Source organism: Hydractinia symbiolongicarpus, chromosome 9, assembly GCF_029227915.1.
Source record: "Hydractinia symbiolongicarpus strain clone_291-10 chromosome 9, HSymV2.1, whole genome shotgun sequence".
NCBI lineage: Eukaryota > Metazoa > Cnidaria > Hydrozoa > Anthoathecata > Hydractiniidae > Hydractinia > Hydractinia symbiolongicarpus.
In genome coordinates, this window is record NC_079883.1 from 5,403,848 (window position 1) to 5,427,975 (window position 24,128).

The 24,128-nt window shown below is 33.1% G+C and overlaps 3 protein-coding genes across 3 annotated transcripts; 2 read left to right on the forward strand and 1 right to left on the reverse strand.

Moving 5' to 3' along the window:
- The first annotated feature begins 241 nt into the window (after window positions 1–241).
- On the forward strand, window positions 242–6,650 carry LOC130657461 (uncharacterized). Its single transcript, XM_057460446.1, has 3 exons — window positions 242–706; window positions 785–869; window positions 2,382–6,650. Exons 1-3 carry the CDS (start codon window positions 401–403, stop codon window positions 2,567–2,569), a joined length of 579 nt encoding a protein of 192 aa, XP_057316429.1. The 5' UTR covers window positions 242–400; the 3' UTR covers window positions 2,570–6,650.
- Window positions 6,651–8,616: 1,966 nt separating this feature from the next.
- Window positions 8,617–11,731, forward strand: LOC130657603 (uncharacterized). The gene is made up of 3 exons (XM_057460591.1): window positions 8,617–8,975; window positions 9,054–9,138; window positions 10,161–11,731. The coding sequence occupies exons 1-3, from the start codon at window positions 8,673–8,675 to the stop codon at window positions 10,610–10,612; spliced, it is 840 nt and encodes a 279-aa protein (XP_057316574.1). The 5' UTR covers window positions 8,617–8,672; the 3' UTR covers window positions 10,613–11,731.
- A 7,251-nt stretch (window positions 11,732–18,982) lies between these two features.
- LOC130657165 (uncharacterized) lies at window positions 18,983–21,441 on the reverse strand. Its single transcript, XM_057460130.1, has 2 exons — window positions 21,364–21,441; window positions 18,983–20,928 (listed from the first exon to the last, which is right to left on the reverse strand). Exon 2 carries the CDS (start codon window positions 20,658–20,660, stop codon window positions 19,275–19,277), a length of 1,386 nt encoding a protein of 461 aa, XP_057316113.1. The 5' UTR covers window positions 20,661–20,928; window positions 21,364–21,441; the 3' UTR covers window positions 18,983–19,274.
- Between the last annotated feature and the right edge of the window lie 2,687 nt (window positions 21,442–24,128).

A 24,128-nucleotide genomic window follows, 5' to 3' on the forward strand; every position in this document is an offset into this window, starting at 1 on the left:
ATATCTTGATACGCAACATCCGTAAAAAGGGCCCAAAAAACCTATCCTCCTAGAACAAACAAACTAAGAATAATAAAGATGTTTCTAATTTATCATAATGATATTAAATGCACTTTGTACGACCTTCAAATATTATTTCAAATATGTATTTACAAGGAACTTTTTAATATTTTAGCAGATGAAAGATTTATGTCGTCTAACCTTGAAAAGAGAATAAAAGGTCATGTCTCAGCACCATGTGAATATAATGTTTGTTTTTGTAGTTATGCAACCAAACCATGATTCGATTCAGTAATTGATTGTCTTGTTACATTGCAATACATACAGAAGGTGTTTTGAATAAAGTAGAAAGACGAAATTTTTTATCATCCAAAACACGCTGTTGTCCTCAAGAAGAAGGATGGCGTTGATTCATTTTATAATTTTGTTATCTGCATGCCAAATATTTCACGTTGAGGCTGGTATATATACTCCACATGAGAATTTACCTGATGGTGTTATAACAAAATACTTAAAAGGGAAAACTGAAGTAAGCTGTTTGCTGCAATGTGAAAGAGATGGAAAATGTGATGAAGCCATGTTTAAGTTGAATGATAAACAGAGAAGAAGTGGCGAGTGCTGGTTTGTGATGAAGAAAATATCTAACGATACTAAAAATGAAATAAAAGACATGAGACAGGATAAATCTATTAAAAGCTTTAAAAAGGTATGCGAGGGAAAAAAATCACATTTTCCAGTTTTATAATTTATTTTCATTTTATTTTATTTTTCCAAATAATTTTAGCTACCTATATGTGATAAGACTCCATGTTATTTTGGAACATGTGTGAAAACAGACGATTCTAAAGAATACAAATGCAAATGTAAAGGTAATCCATATTATTATGCTTGCTGTCTGTCTGTAAACCTAAGATGGTAGCTACAAGTGACGACGAGCGAATTCTTGTGAATTTTTACGGGCTTCGCGACTAGTTTATTTTTTTTACATTAACAAACAAATTCTATTTCCATTCATACGAATCTTTTATTAAATTATTTATGCAAAATAATTAAAAATTCTGCTATTGAATGTTTTACAATTACATCATTTTTTAACCAATATCGGTAAAAAATAGTGACTTTAAGTCGCATTTTTTTCTTTCTATACTTGATTTTCGGCCTTTACTATGCTCAAACCAAACAAACCGAACACCATATCAAGCTGTATGATTTGTTAATGCTTCTCTTTAATAGTTACGCCAGCTCTTTGTGTATAATTTTACAAGCGCGTAGCACTGAAACTATAGTTGGCTAAATCAATTATTAGTAACGGTTGACATTACAGAGAAATTGTATAATATGGATATGTAGTTTCAATATAACCTTTAGTAACTAATTATGTGAAAAAGATGTTTTTGAATTTTAAAAACATCACTGCCGTCTTAACCCTATTTGGTATGGGCTTTTTTGACCCTTGTAAGTATGGGGGGCATAAAGTGCCTGCGGGCTGTAAATTTTGTTTAGTTTGGTTTTAAGTGACGAAACTTGGCACAAAGAAGCATTAATATGTTGTGACTTAATTAATGACGTCATAATGAGACAATGGTTGGCGAAAATATGTCTTTTTTGGAAATTATCGTTCTTTTATCTTTTTTAAAAATATTTGCAGTACTAGTCATTAAAAAACCTAATATAAGAATGTAAGTCATTATTAGAAACATTTACAGGTGTTACCAAAGAATTTTTCTAGGGAGAAAATGGAAATCGATCAGAATTTAAATTTGTTTAAAAAAATCGATATTTGAGAACCTTGGTGTTAGTAGCTGTCATGGAATAAAACTTGGTATATCAATGCGCATTCATGTCAGCAAGTACTCAGACAAAGCAAATTGGATTGATATGTGACAAAATGACCTATGACGTCAACATATGACGATAGATATAAAAAATAGGAGAATAGAAATATTCCAGTTTGTAAATTACCAATATTCCGGTCTGCAAATAAGACAGTGTGTATGTCAATATTGTATGATGACTTTATGTCATCATACAATATCACATGCATGATTACATATTCATACAACTGGTTAGTTTATATAATATTTATTTTTAGCACTACAGCAAAAGTTGATATGACCACCTGTCAATAAAGGACAAAGTGACATTCACAGGACAATTTTTGTAAAAAAAATTGATTGTCCGAAAGACCTATAAAAGTTAGGAAAAGTTCTAAAATTTCAAGGAATTTCATCCAGTAATTTCATCCAGTAATTAAAAGGTAATGGGACTTTGAAAACGCCGCGGGTACTTTATGCCCACCCCCATACCAAATAGGGTTAAAAGGTAAGTTATCTAATCTCGTTTTATATGAAGATAAAAAAACATTATTATTTTAATTTTAGATAAATGGACACTCATACAGAGAAACGTTTGCTTCGGAGCACGGCTAAACGAATTTGGGAAATTCAAAATACCGCACAATGCAGTGATGAACGGTATAAAATTGCAACATGTTGGTGTAAGTAGTCTAAAATGCGCTGATGACGCCATACCATCAAAATGGAGTTGCGACAAATCGGTGGCTTCTTGAAATGGTTGGTGTGTTTATTACAGATGAACAAAGGAACATACTTTACCCATCCACGGAATATTATGTCCAGGACGGTTACTCTTCCATACCAGGATACAACGGCAACTCAACCTATGTGATTTTCAATTCCTCAAATCACATTGTTTACAAAGGACAAGAGTTAAGGTTATATTTTGGTGAAGCATTCTATAATTTTTATACTGCCGATAATAGTGGGGAATCCTGTTGCGATATATATGCCATTTATTGTGATCCATAAACAAAGCAAGACATACCTTTTCTGTGAAATGAAATCCGTAGGAACTAGTAAATTCTTTGCCTACTTTTCTGACACATGGTTTTTGGAGTTATGAGAATATGAGTGGGAAATACACAGGAGAGAGCTTATTTAAGAGGCTTTTTAAAGTTGTTGAAAGACTTTAAACGTTCAAAAACTTTTTTAAAAAAAACTGAATATCCAAACAAAAAAAGGAAAACTTTTACAAGCTACTACATGTTTATGGAAATGTTGGGATGCGACTCAGCACCCAATTTTATACTTAAAAGTATTAATTCTACTTTTTTTAAAGCATGAACCCGATATTTACTACGCATCCTGCCAACCATTAAAGCACTGCACAATTTTAACCTGAATTTGCGTGGCTTTCGAACCACGTACTTTTTGTGCTGGCATTGACGTTTCTTTAGGCTTCTCTTTTTACAGGATTTTTTTATATCATTGAAAATACATGTAAATAAGAATTAGAGACGAGGCTAGTCACCAGTTTATTTTGCTTCTCTTTTTAATTACTTTTTGCCATTACATATGTTTTCATAGAAATTCAGTTTGTTTGATGTGTTTATTTGATTTTTAGAACCTCTTTTAACGTTTTGAGTAATCCAGCTAATGATGAACTGGTTCCTTAAGAACACTGTGCTTTGGAGTTTAATAAAGATAGGAAGTTAAGGCTCCCCCGTTATCATTCATTTTTCTCTGGTATTCTGCTCAGCAGGTATATCAAGCACTAAAAAACGTATAAAAAAATTATTTGTATTAAAGAGCTAAGGCAGGTTAGCACGTATAGCATGCCAGCCTTGTTAAGCATGTAAGGATTGAAGGCATATAAGCAGACAATGCATTTGTTTTTAAGCACTTTAGAGATTTTTGTGATTATGTGATGCTTTTTTTAAAACAGATTTTAGAAGAATGTTGTGGAGAACAGTGTATATAAAAACAATGGGTTTTTTATTGTTATTTACGGCACTTTAATTTATTAGCCAATTTCTTTTTTTTTAGATCTTTACACGTGTATGTTCTTTAGGATGTGCTTACAGTTAAAGATATACTTTAAAAGAACTCCCATGTTTTTTTATAAATGTGCATATATTGTTTCACGTTGTATTTTTTATTTTTCTTATATTGTGCTAGAAAATTTGAAGTTCTTTCTACCACCAGAGGACGAAAATAGATAGAGTGGCTTTTATTTATCCATGCAAAATTAAACGTTAGCCTTACCAATGGGTTGCGGCGATGTTAATAACATTAAAAATATTAAAGTTCATACGTTCTCACTTCCAACTCTTGCATTCAACTTATGATGAATGTACACCCAGAATTTAAAAAATTTAGAAGATTAAAACAACATTTGAAAGTACTTCAATATACCTCGTTCCCAGAGTATTTTGTCTTTTTAGGGCACAAAGGACCCTGAGGAGACGAGGGATGCTAAAACAAAAAATAAATATTTTAAATATTTTTGCAAAAAGAGCAGTGGCAATAAAAAAAAGAGAGATATATTTTTTCAAGGATGAATTTTAAAACCTGTGCTTAAACTATTTTGTGAAGATACGGCATTGCTCAGGTCAGAGGGGACCCGGGCTAAGTCTTCTCATTTTACCTATAATTAACTAGTGGTCTTAGCTTTAAGCTATGAGTTATGATGTACTCCTTTTATTGAGCTATCCTTAGCTAGAGTTCTACTCTTACTTAGGGGTCTGATTTTTAAGCACAAATTATAGAAGATGTAGCTAACTAGCAATAAAACTTAGGATTAGTGTGCAAACACTTTTAAAATGCTCATTTTTTCACATTTTTTGTAAACTTTCATGGAAAAGGGCTACGTGTGTGTGTGTTAAGTTTTTTGTTTTTATTGTTCTGTTTTTGACATTTCCTCTTGAATTTGATTCTGCATGCAATATACCAATATAATTGTTTTTTTGTAAATTCTTTAAGACATGTTTACATTAGGGGGAGGGGGGGGGGGGGTTAGTTTTTTTACGTTTTGGGTTAAAGTTTTTTAAGAAAGATGGGCATGGTTGTCCATTTATGTTGTTCGTGTTGCAAACTGCTTTTTTTATTTTGTGTAAACTGTTGTGGAAATGGATAATTTAAATATACAAATGTAATACTAAAAAGTCGTTTTTTCTGCAAACATACTTCACTGTAAGTTGTTGTGTAAGCTGATGTTATTCATATTGTGTGTATTTAATGTTTTTTTGGGGAGAACTGTATGGTGATGTCAGTTTTGCTGGGAGAGAATTCAAAGGTTTCACTTTTTTGTTTTTGTGGAGAATTTTACAGCATTTTAATTTGAAATACCTTGCAAGGAATAAATTGAGAGTCAACAAAAATCAGTTTTTAACGTTATTTTCAATGCTAATATTAAAAACCACTGTTTGAAAAGCATTAAAACTTAAATTTAGAAAAATTAGTCATTTCTGTACGTTATTGTCACATTTTTATGGGCATTAAATAATGCAGTTTTACAAAGGGTTTTTGTTGATTTGGATTTGCTCCTTAGAAACCGTTCTGTTTTACACTTTGTGTAAACTTTTGAGAGGAAGTACTATTATAATAAAAATGTTTGTTCATTTCAAATTTACTCCTTTTTCACTGCAATGTTTTACATTTTAGTCTAAAATGTTTGTTAAAGGGCAGTATGGATCATCATACAAAAAAACAAGATATTTTGTGTTGACTTTTGTTGGTTGAGTTTTAAATTATGTGTAAATTTTTGTGGCAGCGGGTGGCATGCAACCGAAATGATTGATTTTTCTAAATTTAAATTTGTTGTTTTCCAAACAATATGGGGATTGGGTATTTTTGTATAAGCTTTTAAGGGAAAGACAATATTTAAAATGAAAAGAATAAAAGAACCTACTTTTATTCATTTGTGTTCTTGCAGACTTCTTTTTGACATTTTAGATTAAAACATTGAAGATTTTTTAACATAATCACTTATAAAATGTACATATTTGAGATGCGTTATTTCTGTTTCGTTGCTGTAACTTTCTATAAACTAGATTTTACATTTTACAAGCCGTTCTTCTTAATTTTGTGTGGGAGATTTAATGCGATTTTACATTTGACATTGTGCCTAACATTTTTGCTCTATTAGAAATTACACCTTGCAAACATACTTTTTTTTGACATTTATAAATTTTTTTGGTAAAGGGCAGTGTAAAATGTACTAAAATATTTTCTGTGGTCATTAAAATTCATATGGCAAATATTTTCCATTGTCTTTCCTTCTAGCAAAGTTGATTTCACCATCGCCTATTATATTAAAACATTAGCCCGTGGAAAAATCCACGGGTTCGCCCGTCCTTTAAATTTACCCGTCGGAACAAAATGGTTAAAAATATATCGCATTTGATATTCGTGTTTCGTAGCATGATTGAAGAAGCCATTACAATTCACTTAAAAGTTTGAGGCCAAATAACTTGGAAATATATGCTTTTAGGCGTACTTCGAAGGCATATGATCTTGTACATTATTTTTATCTGTATACGTATATGCTTGTATATTCTACACTGGCATTTTTTTCTTGACAGAATTTAGACTAAACGATATTCCCACCTAAAGTTATTATCATGGTGGTAGCTATGTCTCATTTAATTCAGGTCGTAAGATTATTTTACAGTAGCAAAAACAGATTAAATGTAAAAGTATAAAAACTTTCAACTATGACCCTACAATCTCAAAAGACGGTAAAGGAAAAGCTTGCAAATGAATAAATTCTTAATTGAACTTTGTGAACTTGCGCAACCAAAAGAAATGAGCTACAAACCTCCATAAAACTAGTGAGACAAAATGCCCCTCCTTCCTTTTTCAGTCTTGTTGTGACTTTTTTGGCTAGCTATGCCCCTTGTTCTACCCCACTGCAACTGGCCACGTGCTCACACAGGCCTTCAACATTCAGTGGGGGAGAGGGTGTTTTCATTTGATTTTTTATTAATTCTTACCAAATATTCGGTTGTCTCACTTAATTTTGGTAACGATTGTCTGAATATTAAAAAAACGAAAACGCTGATATTTCATGACTGAGCGAACTTTTGCTGAAACACTTTACATTATTGTAATCACGTGATGTGAAGTATCACGTGATGTGAAGTATCCGGACACAGATAACAATAATGCAATTCTCTCGATAGCCATAATGGCGTCATAAGCTGCCACGTTTCAGTTTTACAATTTTTTTGTCAAAAACAAACACAGGTAAAACGATCCAAGCAAATAATTCTCTTATTAAGTCTTCATATAAATGGTTTGATTGCGGAAATGTATTTTGTCTTAATGCATGTGTTTTTGTTTTTTTTTATATATAACATGCATACATGTAAAAAATGTGCTTTTCAGATGAAAAAACAACAACATAAACTAAATATAATGCCAAACAACGTATCAATGCATCTGAATTATTTGTACCAAGACAAAAGAATAAGAGGCAAAAGCTTCTGCAATGGTACCCACAGTTTTCGAAGGCGTCGATATACCGACATACACGAAAACCAATAAAGGTGGGGAGACTGGCAAAACTAACCCAACGGGAAAAAAGAGCAATTTTGCGCCAAATACAAAAACTCCGTACAGACATTGGGTCGTTTACGACCTAACGTTTACGTGAAGTTGCCGGCTTTAAGAAAAACATGTGCGACGAGACAGTAAGAAGATTCCTACAATTTTTGTTTCAGCAAGTAAAAAAAAGAGTGGAGAATTTTCATCGAAAACTGTGACAGGAATTTCCTAATGATAGTTACAACAAAGTTGCGTCATCAAACAATTTACTGAAATATAGATCTCTTCTTAAATATAGTTGCAATTTCACGAACAGACTTTCTTACCACTGATAGGCATTGATCTAACCACTTACTCTCGACAGTTATTGGTCCGCAAGGTCTATGGAATGGGAGTCTTGTTCAGAAATAGACAATCTACTCCCCGTAGACTAAATACAGATACTTGAAAACAATGTGTTGGTTAAGGTAGAAATTATATGCAGTTTTTGGATCCATTACTTATTTTTCCCATGTCCACGTGGCATGTACGTACTTTCTTTATCTGTCCACGTTTAAGCACATCGTTTTCACCATCTTCAGTGTCACTGCAGCCGATCTATTCATCGTCACTTTCACTAGATACCTTCAGTGGTTCAAGCAGAAGCGTTAAAACTTCTTCAGCTGTTTCTTCTTTTTCCAAATAGCGCTATAACGTTCCACCATTGCATCGGTTTTTCTTATCCGATTATTTTGAATTTTTATTGCCGCTATTATTAATTCCTCTTTTTTGTGCTATCTTAATGTATTATTTCCTATTACATCACGAGATATTCGATGGGTTTGCGAATTTAATGCATCGAGATAGGAATTAAAAGAATCATGAAGGCAAAGGCATGAAAATTTTGAGTATAGAGGAAAAAAACTAATCTTATTTTTTTCTTAGCTAAGTTGCTGTAACATATCTTAATACAATTTTTAACTCTCTTAAACTGCACAGTATCCAAATCTATCCTCCTAGAATAAACAAACTAAAAAAATAAAGCTGTTTCTAATTTATCATAAGGACATTAAATGCACTTTGTACGACCTTCAAATATATATTTAAATATGTACAAGGAAATTTTTAATATTTTAGCAGATGAAAGATTTATGTCAACTATTCTTGAAAAGTTCATGTCTCAGCGCGATGTGAATATTTTATTCAGTAATTTAATCAATTACTGAATCGAATCATGGTTAGGGTTAGGGTTAGTTACATTTCGATGCATTTACAAAGTTTTATTTAAAAAATTAGAAACACGATTTTTTTTTCATTCAGAACACGCAGTTGTCCTAAAAAAAAAAGATGGCGTTGATTCATTTTATAATTTTGTTATCTGCATACCAAATATTTCACGTTGAGGCTGGTATATATACTCCACATGAAAATTTACCTGATGGTGTTATAACAAAATATTTAAAAGGGAAAACTGAAGTAAGCTGTGTGTTGCAGTGTGAAAGAGATGGAAAATGTGATGAAGCCATGTTTAAGTTGAATGATAAACAGAGAAGAAGTGGCGAGTGCTGGTTTATGAAGAAAATATCTAACGATACTAAAAATGAAATCAAAGACATGAAACAGGATAAATCTATTAAAAGCCTTAAGAAAGTATGCAAGAGAAAAAAATAACAATTTTCATTTTTATAATTTATTTTCATTTTATTTTATTTTTCCAAATAATTTTAGCTACCTATATGTGGTAAGACTCCATGTTATTTTGGAACATGTGTGAAAACAGACGATTCTAAAGAATACAAATGCAAATGTAAAGGTAATCCATATTATTATGCTTGCTGTCTGTCTGTAAACTTAAGATGGTAGCTACAAGTAACGACGAGCGAATTCTTGTGAATTTTTACGGGCTTCGCGACTAGTCTATTTTTCTTACATTAACAAGAAGCTAAAAAATTCTATTTCTATTCATATGAGTCTTGCATTAAAATATATATTAAATGTTTTACAATTACATCAACTTTTAACCAATATTGCTAAAAAAATTGTGACTTTAAGTCGCAATTTTTTTTCTATACTTGATTTTCGACTGTTACCCATGATCAAACCAGCAAACATGCTGATGGGTGTCTTCTTACTACTAATTGAATAAAAGCTGGTTTCCAGTAAATAGAATTCTGTCCGTGCAATAATTGACACTGTGACATTACCCACTCATAGCGGTCAGTAAAGCACGTCGGTGTCCGTAGTAAGCCCGTGACTTTAACAAAAAGACATGTTTATTTTCACAACAAAAAACACCTTGAAGAAGCAGCAGTTAGTAAGTGAGTAAATATTTCTTTAGTATTGGAGGAATTATATATGTGTAAAACATTGTTGAAAGAAAAGTAAAAAAATTTTCCGAACATCATGTCATAGCTGTATGATTTACCAAGCATGTCGGAAGTAATTACAGAAAAACAAATATGCTATCGGAAATTGGAGCTCGCGCAGTGCAATGCTATTAAGATTGCCATCATTGTTAATGCTTCTTTTTAATAGTTACGCCAACTTCTGTATAATTTTACAAGCACGAAGAACTGAAACAATATTTGGCTAAATTATTTGTTCGTGACGGTTTACTTTAAAGAGGAATTGTAAAAATTATAGCTATATAATCGTGACAAGGATGTTGTAATTTAAAAAATATGGATATGTACGTTGAAAATAACCTTTAGTGACTATGTGTAGAAGTTTTTTTTAAATTTTAAAAATATTACTGCCATCTTAAAAGGTAAGTTATTTAATTTTAGTGCTTTATATGAAGATAAAAATATTATATTTTTTTTATATATAATTTAGATAAATGGACACTCATACAGAGAAACGTTTGCTTCGGAGCACTGCCAAACGAATTTGGGAAATTCAAAATACCGCACAATGCAGTGATGTACGGTATAAAGTTGCAACATGTTGGTGAAAGTAGTCTGAAATGCAACGATGATGCTAACCCATCGAAATGGGGTTGTGACTATGTGGATCCCTGGATTATCGAAAAGGTGGGTGTGGTTATTACGGATGAACAAAGGAACATACTTTACCCATCGACGGAATATTACGTCCAGGACGGTTACTATTCCATACCAGGATACAACGGCAACTCACCCTATGTGATCTTCAATTCCACAAATCACCCTGTTTACAAAGGACAAGAGTTAAGGTTATATTTTGGTGAAGCATTTTATAATTTATATACAAATAATAATAGTGGGGAATCCTGTGGTGATATATATGCCATTTATTGTGACCCATAAACAAAGCGAAACATACCTATTCTGTAAAATGAGACCGTAAAAAGTAGACAAATTATTTTTCCTACATTTCTGACACATGGCTTTTTGGAGTATGAGAATGTGAGTGGGAAATGTAGAGATCTTGTAGACAAGAGAGAGCTTATTTAAGAGGCTTTTTAAAGTTGTGGAAAGACTTTAAACATTTAAAAACTTCTTTTTTTAAAAACAAACTAAATATCTAAACAAAAAAAGTAAAACTTTTACTACTCATTTTCCCAACCGTTAAAAGACTGCACAATTTTAGCCTGGTAGATTACCTGCCTAGCCTGCACTCGCGTGACTTTCGTAACACCGTGATTTATGTTCCAACATGCTACACATTCACGTTTCTTTTGTGCTTCCCTCTTTACAGGATTTTATTATATCATAAATAAAATATGTCATAAAAATTAGAGAGGAGTCTATGCACCAGTTTATTTTGTGGAATACTTTTTGCCATTACATATGTTTTCATAAAAATTCAGTTGACTTGATGCATTGATTTAGTTTTTTTAAACCTTTCTTAACGTTTTGAGTAATGCAGCTAATGATGAACTGGTTCCTTAAGAACACTGTGCTTCGGAGTTAAGGCTCCCCCGTTATCATTCATTTTTCTCTGGTATTCTTCTAAGCAGGTTAAGCATTAATAAGCGTATAAAAATTCAATTGTAATGAAGAGCTAAGGCGGGTTAGCACGCGTGGCATGTCACGTCATGTTGTTAGGCATGTAAGAGTTGTAGGCATAAAAACAAACAATGCACGTATTTTTTTAAGCACTTTAGAGATTTTTGTGATTATATGGTGCTTTTTTCTGAAACAGATTTTAGAAGAATGTTGTGGAGAACAGAGTATATAAAAGCAATAGGTTTTTTTATTGTTATTTACGGCACTTTAATTTATGAGCCAATTTCTTTTGTTTTATGATTTTTACACGTGTACGATTTTTAGGATGTGCTCACAGTTGAAAATATACTTTAAAAAATGTTTTCTTACAAATGTGTATGTATTGTTTTAGGAATAAATTTACTGCACATTGTAGATACTATTTCTGTTATATTGTACCATAAAATTCAAAGTTCTTTCTACCAAAGGACCAAATTAGATAGAGTGACTTTTATTTATCCATGTTAAATTGCACGTCAGCCTTACCTGTGGGTTATCAAGGTATTCGACTTAAAAGTTCAAATCAGATTGTTTATATCGTTTATTGTTAACCGTCTGGATTTTTCAAGCGGGCAATACGGGTTTTTAGGCATTCTGATTGGCTTAGCGCTCGTGACGACGGGCCGATATTTTGCGGTATTGCCCGTCGTCAAGAAAAATGGTAGCTTAAAATGTAAACAAGCACGAAAAAAAATATTTAAGAAGCATTGGAAATGATGATATATCTAACTCCTACAATACATTTATCAATAAAAACATTTTCATAGGATAGAAACAAAACAATGTCAAGTTTAACAGTTAAAATAACCAGATTCACCAACATTTCGTCTGGATGCTTCTTCAACATGACTAATTAACTAGCTACATTGTCCATAAAAAAAACGATGGTCTGATATCCAGTTTTATCAATAATACTAAATGGAGGGCGATGGAATCATAAATAGTACATCTCCTGTCATTTTCAGATTCGTTCCTTCAGCTTTGTGGTTGCCGAGTCAATATAAAACTCGTTGAAGCCCATGTTATTATTGGCTAGCTAGCTATTACTTACCCCGTGTTGTACCGAAAATATCGCCCTCAGTCATTGCACCGACCTCGCAAGCTAGGTCGGCACTTAGACCTCGGGCGATATTTTGCGGTACAGCCTGGGGTAATCGGTTATTATTGTATTAAAGTCAATTCATTGATGTTCATCAATGCATTGACTTTGTGACTTAATGAAGAATGAGACAGATAAATTAATAAATAATTAGATATTGGTTTCCTTCGTCACCACCAAGCATTTTTTATTACAGATGGTGTGCAAAACTTTCCTTATTTTGTGTAAATTACTACCTTTTCTCCTAAATTAATTATCTTGTAGTTTTTTTAAACCAACCAAATATCTCCCTTTGTAGTGCCAACTTTTTCTTTTACTTTTTGATCTTTTTGTTTAGTGATCGTTAGTGATACTTATTTTGCGAATTTTGGCCAAATTCGTTAACTTGCATAATAAGAAAGTTAAATTTGCTAAAGATGCTACATTTTAGTTGGTTTATATGAGCAGTTTACATGCTTTCAATGGTAAATTACCTGCTGGTGTTATAACAAAATATATGAAAGAAAAAGCAAGCTGTCTGTTGCAATGGGATGTTGCAAATGAATGGAAAATGTGATTAAACCATGTTGAAAATAGAAACACAAACAGGGGAGAATTTAAAGAATTTGGCCACTCAACTATTTTTGTTTGTGATGCACAATAGAAAGAATAGTTAGCCTGAATTTGACATTTCACAGAAACTGTTAATGTTGAAAGTTAGACCTAATAACTGATGTGCAAAATTTTGCAGAAATTTTTTCTTGGAATAAGAGCCATAAACAAAAGTTTTTGTCAAACACTTTTGTGGTTAGGATGCCATAGAAAAATCTAAATTATTGTTTGCAATCAAAAGGCATTTTTATAAAAAAAATTACAGTTTAAATATTTTTTCAAAAGAAAAATGATGACAGAAGAATGTTTTATTTTTATTTATATAATTTTAAAGTAATGCAATGTTTATATCAAACAAACATTTTCATTTTGTTTTGTAGAATTTAATCCTACAAGATGGAACATAACTTCGCAAATTTAGGGTCAAAATCAAAAAAAAATTACCCGGAAATGTTATATATTATTTATTATATTATGTAAGACCACAAGTTTTTGTAAAAGACAAAGGATTTGAAAAATTTCTACTTTTATCGATGATAAAAAAGTAAGGTAATATACAATGTATACGTATATACATGTATATTGAAGATCATAAACTTTTATATATTTTTAACGAACCCCAACCTCGATCCCGGGAGATGTTGTCTCTTTTTGCGTATCAGACGGCGAGACGAACATGGCCCTGGTGGAGGCTGGTCAAAAATCTTTGATTTTCGCAGATTTTTAATTAATGCCATCGTGTCTCGTTTATCCGGATTTTTTTACTTCAATTTATTTATCAGGGATTTTATCGTGATCGTTAAAAATGGAACTTTTTAGTGAAGACTGCACTGTAAAGACTAAGTAGTTGTGGAGGTGGCTCTAAAGTACATATTGTTGTTTTAAAGCAAATATATGTTTTTGAGTATTGCCTGAAAACAACGCAAATCATATATTTTGTCGCTTTGTTAAAGGCAGTTTTGCCTATGTATTTGGAAAATGAATTATTTTTAATTTACTTGCTGCTCTCTTAAAAATAAAAAGAATATTGTTTTGGCCATCACCTCTAAGCTTCCTTTGTAAATGATCAGGTAAAATAATTAATGTTAATCTGCTGCTGTATTAAACTTGGAACAGGGGAGTTTGAAGCAGATGAGAGCTTGTTTGGAAGTGTGATGCAGTGGGAAGGAAAACAACGGAAATGTTAAGATTGTATTTGACCATCCAGAATCCTCTTTATCTATCCCAATTAACTCCGTTAACTGGGATAGATCACGTTAAGTTGAAAACAGATGTGATGCGTTCTGGAACTTCATAGAGAATTGCAGCTCATCCGCGTGTTCTCCCCGGAGAATGGTAGCTACAGAAATCACGTCGTTAATAACACTTAGATAGATGATCATATTTTACATGGACACGCCTGTTACATTGGACACATGCTCGACAAAACTTAGGCTCTAAATAATGAATTTGATGCATCATACAAAAAAGGTATATACAAATCGCATTTATATAATGGTAAAACTTCGATCTTATTTCCCCCAGGTTGCAGCTATTCAAAATTTACGTATTTCCTATCCTTCCAATATTGAGGTATACAAACACGGTAAAGCTGCATCTTACAAGAACACAGTTTTCCAAAATGAGACCATTGGAACAATGTGTATATAGAGCAGATTATAAAACAAAAACCGCCATCCACCGAAAACATGAAAACAATCATTTTTGTACGAAAGTGCTTAGATGGTGACGTTTGTCCAAACATGGTTGTTGTGGGACGCGTCCTCTCCAGCGTTACAAATCTGCTCCGCTTGGACGTTAGGTTACTTTGCAAATACAACAGTTATTTCCAGGAGTCGCACAATAAATACATGGAATAATCTTGACTTTGGACAAACGTTTTTATATATGAAAGCAATTTTATTTTATGAAAACAATTTTATAATAATGTTCCTATCAAGGTTATTTCACATTTTCAGTTTTATAGTAACTTTTTCAACTTTTTTCCTTTTGTCTAATTTTTGTTTTCATGCATGTATACACACTTAAAGAGAACACATTGGTAGCATAAATTCTTGTAAAATAACTGAATTGTATATACACAGTATCTGTTAGAATTTCAACTAATAATAATGATTGCTTTCTAGATTTTATTATTTTCCTTTTAAATATTTTGATTTTCCATGTGTATGCCACGTTTGACAAACACATTTTGTCGTAACTGAATTTTATTCTGTTTTCAGAAACTGAAATATCGACAAATGTGATACAAGACTGATATAACAGTTGGAAGAGGATCCAGTTCTGTCTTCTTTAACCCACATGTTTGTCTAGTTTTATACTCAATGTTTGTCTTTTTTTTCAATATTGCTAAATATTTTTTATGAACATAAATTTGTGTTTTAATATAGCTAGCTTTATGTGTGTATATAATATAGCTTTATGTTTTTTTTTTAAATCCCTTACTTCTTTTAGAAGTAACACTAACAGAATTTTTGCAACATGTAAAATCTGTGAAATTAGCATGACAAATTCATGCAATCCTTCATCTGTATTTTTGTTTATGTATTTACGCTTACTTTGTTTTCTAATAAAAATAATATTAATATTATTCTGAATAAAAAATATTAAATATAATTCTGATGTTTAGTAGTAAAAATAATAACTAACTATTAGCTATCTGTAGCTATAGCTATCTTTTTACACTTGTTGTTTTAAGCTAGCTGACGAAGACATTGCTTGCACTTGCTACCCACAAGTAAATCTGGGTTAAGAGTTAACTTTTTAGTTAAACCTAAAAAAAGCCATAAAAATCTGCCAAAATGTGTTCTCCAAATATTTTTCTCTTATGCACATGTATGCACAGTGTCAGCCATCTTTTTTATTTACAGTTAATTTTAAGCGTAGATATTTCACGGACCGAGTGACGTATTAAGATAATACGTATACGCATAATTAGATGAAAAGTCTGGACCAATCACGGCACGGAATAAAACCAGCCTCCTCCAGGGCCTTTTTCGTCAGACCTATCAATAAGCGCAGCGCCGATGAGAGACAAAAAGCACTGGGAACAAGGTTGAACGAACCCGTCAAAAAATCTTAAATCAGACCCAAACAATGTTTAAGGAAATATGGCCATATCTTAAAATTATAATCCAAAAACATTAACCGTCTTGCCACAACTGTTTGCTGAAATTTTCTGATTTCGTAATTTTTTTTAATTTATTTTGTTCTCTTCGATTTTATTTCATAAGTAGTTCTAGACCCGTGTGGTCACGTGATGGATTCTGATTGGCCTATTATTAGAGATCTATGTTTTTTCGGCGAAAAATTGTATTTAGCATTTAAGTGTAAACAAACATGGCGGTGGGAGAGACGAAGGATCAAAGTATGCTCGCGTTGGATCATGTTGTGACTGGATTGGAAGCAGATATTAAGGGCTAAATCACCATAGTTATATCATTGTCATTAAGTAATAAATTCATATCTACTTTGGATTTCCTCAGTAAAAGTCATCAAGTGGTAGCACTTTTAACCCTATTCGGTACGGGGGGCAAATTCCGCCCCCCCCCTCCCCCTGACGGTTTTTTTTAATAACTCCTTATTGCTATGTTATATGGCTATGAAACTTACTGAGTTTCAATATTTATCTATTAGACACCTGCATGTCAAACTTTTAGGTCCCATACCTTTCAGAGGCTTTGATATTGGCCATTACTCAAAACTACCCCTAAAAATCTCTATGAAATCTTTAAAATGGGGAAAATAAAAATAACTCCTGTTAGAAAAAACCGGATTTTCAGCCAATTTTTGGCAATTTTTTATGCGATCCATGTAAAAACCGGAAGATATGTTAATTAACTTTTATTTAACTTTCAGAAACTTCAAACAGAATGTAAAAATTCGCTCTAGAACAAAAGCAATTAAATTTTAAGCAGATATTGGCATTTTTAACAAATTTCAAGCTTCCGATGACGTCACAGATAATGTGCTGACACAAACAAAAAATTATTGCTGCCATTTTGTTTTTTTTATAACGTAATATAAGTGTGCTAATTTTGATTCAATTTGAACAACCCTATTAAAAGTTATTAAAGGAGGCGGAATCTGCCCCTTCCCTTCCCCCCGGTCATAGTATGTTCGAAAAACCCCGGAGCGAATACGGTTAAAGCGGCACAAGATGCCACCATAGATGCGTGCATCAACAACCATCATCAACGTTGTGACGATATTATGAGGTGAGCGTTGTTAAAAAGAAGAGATTAGTTCTAAAACATACAAACCTAATCCCCAAGGTCCTCTACCTGCTTTTTTAGGAGCGATGAACAAAAATCCCTAGATACAAGGTTGCATATATGCATATTAATTCTTATCAAATTTAGAAGGCAGTTTCATTTAAATATTTGTGGGTGCGGGATTGGTCATCAGCGATGTGGTGACAATATACTTAAGTTTAATACCCTCCTGGTTTCCAGGACAGCACGCTTGCTTGTTAACATGTGAAGAATACATAAAACCGTGAGAGCGACTAAAAAAACAGACAATTTCCTTTGCGGTCCGCGGAAGCCGTTACACTAATTAAATCAGCGTGCTAAGAAAACAAACCGCAGAGATGTTAACAAAAGTTTGCCATCGTAATGATGTTTTTGTTAATAGGTTATGACGACGTGTGCTACTTTCTTCCTATCATTATGCTCTGCGCAGAATACACATCAAAAGATACTGAGGTTTTAGCTAACACAAATTTCTTTCTTTAAAGTGGTTCCTTTTCTCCCTTTTGCAAATATGCCGCTGATTTATAAACAACAGACTCATTTTATAGATTTTTTCTTTGGATTTTTTTGTGCTTTCGATTAGCAAATATTTAATTTTTGTGTCTGCATAATTTATCTGAAGTCCATGCAGCCCTCTTCCTTGTTGTTAACACTTCTTCTTCTTGTTTGTTATTTAGATTTCTCGAATAAGTCGTCGAAATCGGAAGCCTATGGGAGCATCCACGAGGAATTTGCCGCCGCTTCTTGCCGCTACTATTTTAGTTCGCAAAGAGACGTACGGTAAGTCTTATGATATGTTGGCACTTAACTCCGGCTAGATCACAATGCTGTGGCATAAATCCATCAGAATAATGGCAAAAGAGTTTTCCGTTAAAGAAGGAAGGCACAATGTGGAATGTCATTCAATATGGCGTGCGATATCAACAAATTTAATCGTTTTCATCTTCATTAAGATATACATGATAATAAATTAACATGCTGCTAATTACCAACCAATTAAAAGAACATGCTCACATAAATTAATATGTTCATCCTTCTCGTTGTTTTTTAAACATTTATGTGTTCAGAAAATTCTCGAAAATTGTCTTCAAAAGGATAACCGTCCTTTGTGAACACATCCAAATATTTCTAAAACTTTTTTTACGAACCCAGTGCTACCAAATGCTTAACCTTTCCATCGATGATTAAATACTTCTCTTCAAACCTACTTGCTTTTTCAATATATTCCAATCTTTGGTAAATTACTAATACAAAAGTATATCAGTGTATTAATATTATTTGTTAGATATCCACATGGTATTATTTTAAAAACTGTAATTCGTAAATGTTTACGGTTTATGATTCTTTATGCTGTGTTTTTTTACAATTTGCCAAGTGGAAATTTATAAACAGACTAGTCGGTGACCTGTAGATAATTACACGGGTTCGGCCGTCCTTTATATACCGCATTTCGTGTTTCTTGCTCTTGTAGAGTAGAATTTGGCAATTGGAAGATTGTAAACAGATTAAAAGAAGTATGATTTTAATAATAATTTCTAAAAATTTTTTTGTCGCAAGAATACTGAGAGTCTTGCAAAAAATTAAGAGCGCTTAAATTCGTCGCAAGCCTCTACTCTTTCGTATTCACCCTAAACATACGCTATGACACTTAGAGGCTAATTTTCTGCATTTTAATTTTCGCATAAAGTTGTTTGTTTTGTTTTTGTATATGCAAGCAAAGAGCGCAACTCTAGCAAAATAGCAAGGTTCTTAGGATAATCAAATGATATCGTAATATATTTCACTTTTAAACACTGATTAAATATTGATTTTTATAAACATGCATATTTCTATACTTTACAATTTTAATATTTACATGTTGGTTAAAAAAAATTGCCTAATTTTTATTTCAGTTTCAAACTATGGGCCATTGCAACTTTGGCAGTCTATCTGACATTACGTAAAGTTTTTCTCCATGTTCTCAGAACAAGACTGCAGAATTCTCTTCCTGAATTGTTTGGTTAAATGAGTAAACGAGTTTAATAAATAATTTAAAACTTCAAACGAGTCCATTAATGAAGAAGTACAACTGTTCCGCTTCACTGCGTTCCATACCAAGCTCAATGAAATCGTTTTCATCAAAGTTCGTTAAAAGCTTGCCATTTATTTGCTCGTTTCGAAATATTTGGTGATAGTCCTCGAGTGATAGTTGGTATAACAGCTCAAGAACATCGGCAACTGAAAATCGCTCAAAGCGTATCGAGCTACTCCTATAGTCTAACGATTTTCTTTCGCGTGGTTTCGCCCTTTTAACGGTGGATGTTTCGGTAGATATCGCATCGGAACTACTTGTATCGTCCTTTTCTTCGAATTCGTTTCGCAAATTTGCGATATTTAAGTTAAGTTCCTTTAAAATACTTGTTGGTGTTTCGATATAACGTTTAAAATCTTTATTTTCTAATTTTTTCGGGGCGTGAATATCTTTCTTTTTTATTTTTCCGTTTAATTTCGATTTTTTGCGTGAAATACCAACATCATCGTATTTCAAACTCAAAAAACGCTTCCTGTTCGTATGGCTGTTTAAGACCAGTTCTCTTTGTATCAAGACCAACTCCTCTTCTGAGAGAATATCTACGGGTACTCCTCCAAGTAATATTTCACACGTGAGCTGAAAATCTACCGGGAAAGTGTGAACATAAAACTGTTTGGTTTTCGAATACGAGCTAGCTATTAAATAACAATCGTCCGTCTTATCTGTTATAAACAATCTCTCTTGCGGAACTTCGATTTGTTGTGCATATAATTTATGTACGTCAGTCTTATTTGGCGTAATGAAGAATGGAGTAACTTCATTCTGTAAACTACTCAACTCGCATTCACACTCGAAATATGGCGAGTTACATTTTCTAAATTCACCACGAATTTGTAAAGGTAAATAAACTAGCAATCGCCCTGGGTGAACCTCTACGGTTAATGCATCATCTTCGCTGTTTGTTTCTTCATGCAACACTTCAAATATCAACCCGGGGCTGTACACATAACCTTGGCAAACAAAGGGTTTGGTGACGACTATCCAAGTAATTTTATCTTCAACTCGATTCTCAAAAACATCGTTTACGGTATGGTAAATTTTACTTTTATCAATCGCAATGTAATTCACACGACACGGTAGTGTAGATGGTACCTTAACAGTTTCCCCATTAGGCTTGGTACACTCTAGCTGAGTTATATTATATTGCTGGTGTATGGTTAGGATATCGTGTTGCGATAATTCTTCTTCGTTGTTTTCGTCAAGTAATTTTACCGTAAGAGGAATACCAACTTCTTGTATAGCTAATTCAATATAAGAAGTCGGATTTTTGACGTACGACGCCGATTTTGTTTTTGCCGTCGACACCAGAGAAAACATTCCAATGGACTTTCTTCGTGCTTTTTGATTCGACATCGTAATTTAACTGATCAAATTCTCTGTATAATATTAAGTTCTTCAGATAGTGTTTATAAATTTTTATATGTATTTACCTTTTAAGCGTTTAGCATTTCCTCTGCTGTAATTCTATGTGTAAGGCTTTTTATGGTAACTATCTTTATCAGCAATTGTATCTCCTTTTCCCTGAAGAGTTCCGAATCTCAAGTGTGTTTCATATTCGTTAATGAATCATCACACTTCAATTCTGTTTCATCTACCTATTCAACCACACGCGTTAGATAACCTGAATAAAGAAAGAGTCATCTAAATTAATGTTGACAAAATGACGTCACACCCCGAACAACCATTTATTAAATATGCATGACAAACATAAACCACAAACAACCTAGTTCCAAATTCATCTTTTAGTAATTCTTTGAAAGGTAAGAAGAAGTAGAAATTATTGAGAACGAAGTTGGTTTACTTCATTCTTACTAATAAAAATTTCTAAGGTGTTTCTGTTGCTTTTTTTACACAACCCTACCCCAGTATATTCTTTGACTGATACCACATTCATTACATAAAAAGACTCGGTTCTAAGTTGCATTCATAATTTAAAAATAACAACAAAAATATTTCCGAAATAGTTTTGTAGAAGATCCTACCAGGAAGCAATCAAACGAATGTCGTTGGACATATTTTTTTATGAGCTATTGTTGATAAAAAATTTTATAGTTACCTTAGTGTACAACCGCACAGGAAAGCCTCGCTTGATAATAGCTAGAAAAAATTTCTTTGAAAAGTTTACAAACAATGTTTTGTTGGGTTTTCACCTTCTTTATCTTTCTAAATCTGCTTACAATTGCATAATCACATAACTTCAAGCCACTTAGTGCCCAGATTTTTTTGCGTTTAATAAATTCGACATCCTTTTTCTCGTAAAATCAAAACTATTTCCCGGGGTTTTCAAGTAATTTGATCCCTCCCACGGTTTTCGCATGTTGTTGGAAGGTCCAAGAATTTATCAAAATCTATAAACGTATAAAGAGACCACTAAGAAATTCCCGAAGCATAGAAAGCTGGGAACTAATTTGGAGATTGTCCAATTTGGACACATTCATCGAAAATATATCCATGTTTTTCTTGTCCTATTTGTTACAAGATAAACAACATGTTTACATGGCGATGACGAAATGTCAATACACTGTAGGTTGTGGACTCGTATTATGTAATGACAGCTAGATGAATTTTTGTTGACATGTTAATGCGGATCAGACATACAGATAAAGTATTTTAGTAATTTAGTGACGTCATCGTTTGGCTCGATCTAGCGAAAAAAATTTGTCGCCTCCGCCTCAGCTGTGGCGACTCACTTGTTATGTAATTCTATCTAACCAAATAAAGTAAATTTGCTAAAAGACCAACTTCGTCTCCAGCGCTTTTATCTGTTTTTTATCAGGAGGACGAGTTTTTATCGTAATCGGAATGGATAGTCATAACATATAAAGACGAATAAAAAGACGTCTGGCGGACAACACAAGAAATGTAACGGTGGTAGAATATTTCACTCTTAAATAAAAATAAAAGTGAAAATTATTATTTTGTTTCGTTTTTTTTCAAACATTTTTTCTCACATGGTTTCTTTATTCTCTTCCTAGAAAACAAAAACGCAAGAAGAAAAAATAAAAATGTGTTGACGTTTGAAAAGAAGCTCTATTGGTTCTGCTAGACAATGAAACTTTACACCTAAGATCTATCAATGACAGCGGTTTACTGGTCGACGCGTACCTAACTCAGGGAACCATAAATCTAAAATTGGATAAGTGTAATCATAGGAGCGAGCACGAGTAGAAGCGAGAATGTGCTAAACGTGTGCTTTAAATTGAAATGAGTGGTTCACCCCGTTAGCTTTCTCTTCAACGATGAAATGCCAACCTCGTTCCCAGGGTAGTTTACCTGGTTGTTGAAGTTGATATTTTGCCTTGTTGCTTCGTAATAATAGCTTAGGGACCTCAAGGCCACTCCGTAATAACAGCTGCTACAAGACCCTGGGGACAAGGTTGAGGCACAGCTGAATTGCTTGTGTATATTTCAAATTAGTTACTTATCTCAATAAGTTAATTGGGGGTGGAATAAATGCAAGATGGAGGATGAAAAAAAAAAATTAAAAATCAACGAATAATTAGAACGGGACTATTGTTCGTTATTCTAGATGATGGATAGAGTGATTGTAAAAAAACGACACATCCCGATTTCCATAGCCACAAAATAAATGAGAACAGAAATTCCTTTCTCATTGTTAAGATCTACGTAAATGGTTCCAGGTGTCTCCGCACCAGTTTATTTTCTCAATGAGACCAAGTGAGGGGCGTCCACGGATGGATTACCAAAAAGATTTAATGAAATAAATATCTCATGTCTGGAGAGTTTACAATGACTCCCGTTTTAGTATTGTATGTTTTGCTATCATCTTACGTCTAACGCCTCTGTTTACTTGTTATATTTATTTCCATTATTGTAAACACTGTCGTTCCAAGAATATTTACTTGCAGAAGTCATAAAAAGTAGAGGGTTAGTGGAACAAGCACGAACAAAATGGTACAATAGCAACAGTTTTTGAGTGCATTCTTGAAAGTTTTTTTGCACATTCACCATTGTACAAGGCATTCGTAAGGTTGTATCTTGCCCCCTTTTCTTGTGACTAGGCTTGCACCCGTTGTAGTTGCTCTGTAGCAACGATAGAGTAGTAAAAGTGATTAAATTTTTCAAGACCTGTAAGCAACCTCGAACCCAGGATCTGTTGGGTTTTTTGAATCTCTGATGGAGAGACGAACACATTATCGTGAACAGTGTTGATGGGGGACAAAATCCCTGGGGACGAGGTTGATCTGCAAGGTCACGCTTTTTATAAAACATTCAACAATAGACTCACGCATCAGCCTGATCTAGCTCATTGTGAGTAAGCGATGGCTAAAGTCAGATGGTGTCGAGTATCTACAGCTATGCCTGTCAGGATCCATGAAAAAAATCCTCAACGTATACTCTTTGATTTTCATTGCTTTGTTTAAGCGACGATTATATTTTGTGAGAGCGGGTATAATTGAGCATATTGTAAATGTAGAATAGACCTGGAGATAAGGTTGATAATGATATTCCCTGATCTTGCAAATGAACGAAGAGAAGATAAACGAGTCAACCCGTGGACGTTTAACACGACCTCACTACTAATTTAATGTTCAAAAAAAGAGTGCAAGACTGCATAAAATTAATTAAATTTGTAATCTTCAAGAGCGAACAATGTTGGTAAATGACTTACCCCACATTACAAAGCTCACCGCGTTTTTATTTTGGACTGGAAATAAACCCCAGGGAACTAAATAAACCCCAGGCCTTCACGTTGAACCCCAGGCATTCACGTTCTACGGAGAGAAGAGAAAATTTACGTATACCTTATACCAGGAAAATAAAGAGGCAGAAAATTAACGCGGATTTTAAAAATTACAG

Excerpts from the sequence above, each read along its gene's own strand:
- LOC130657603 (XM_057460591.1), top strand. The coding sequence starts at position 8,673 with ATGGCGTTGATTCATTTTATAATTTTGTTATCTGCATACCAAATATTT. Across the intron at positions 8,976-9,053 it reads CTATTAAAAGCCTTAAGAAA|CTACCTATATGTGGTAAGAC; the intron begins GTATGCAAGAGA and ends AAATAATTTTAG. Across the intron at positions 9,139-10,160 it reads ATACAAATGCAAATGTAAAG|ATAAATGGACACTCATACAG; the intron begins GTAATCCATATT and ends TATATAATTTAG.
- LOC130657165 (XM_057460130.1), bottom strand. The coding sequence starts at position 20,660 with ATGTCGAATCAAAAAGCACGAAGAAAGTCCATTGGAATGTTTTCTCTG.
- LOC130657461 (XM_057460446.1), top strand. The coding sequence starts at position 401 with ATGGCGTTGATTCATTTTATAATTTTGTTATCTGCATGCCAAATATTT. Across the intron at positions 707-784 it reads CTATTAAAAGCTTTAAAAAG|CTACCTATATGTGATAAGAC; the intron begins GTATGCGAGGGA and ends AAATAATTTTAG. Across the intron at positions 870-2,381 it reads ATACAAATGCAAATGTAAAG|ATAAATGGACACTCATACAG; the intron begins GTAATCCATATT and ends TTTTAATTTTAG.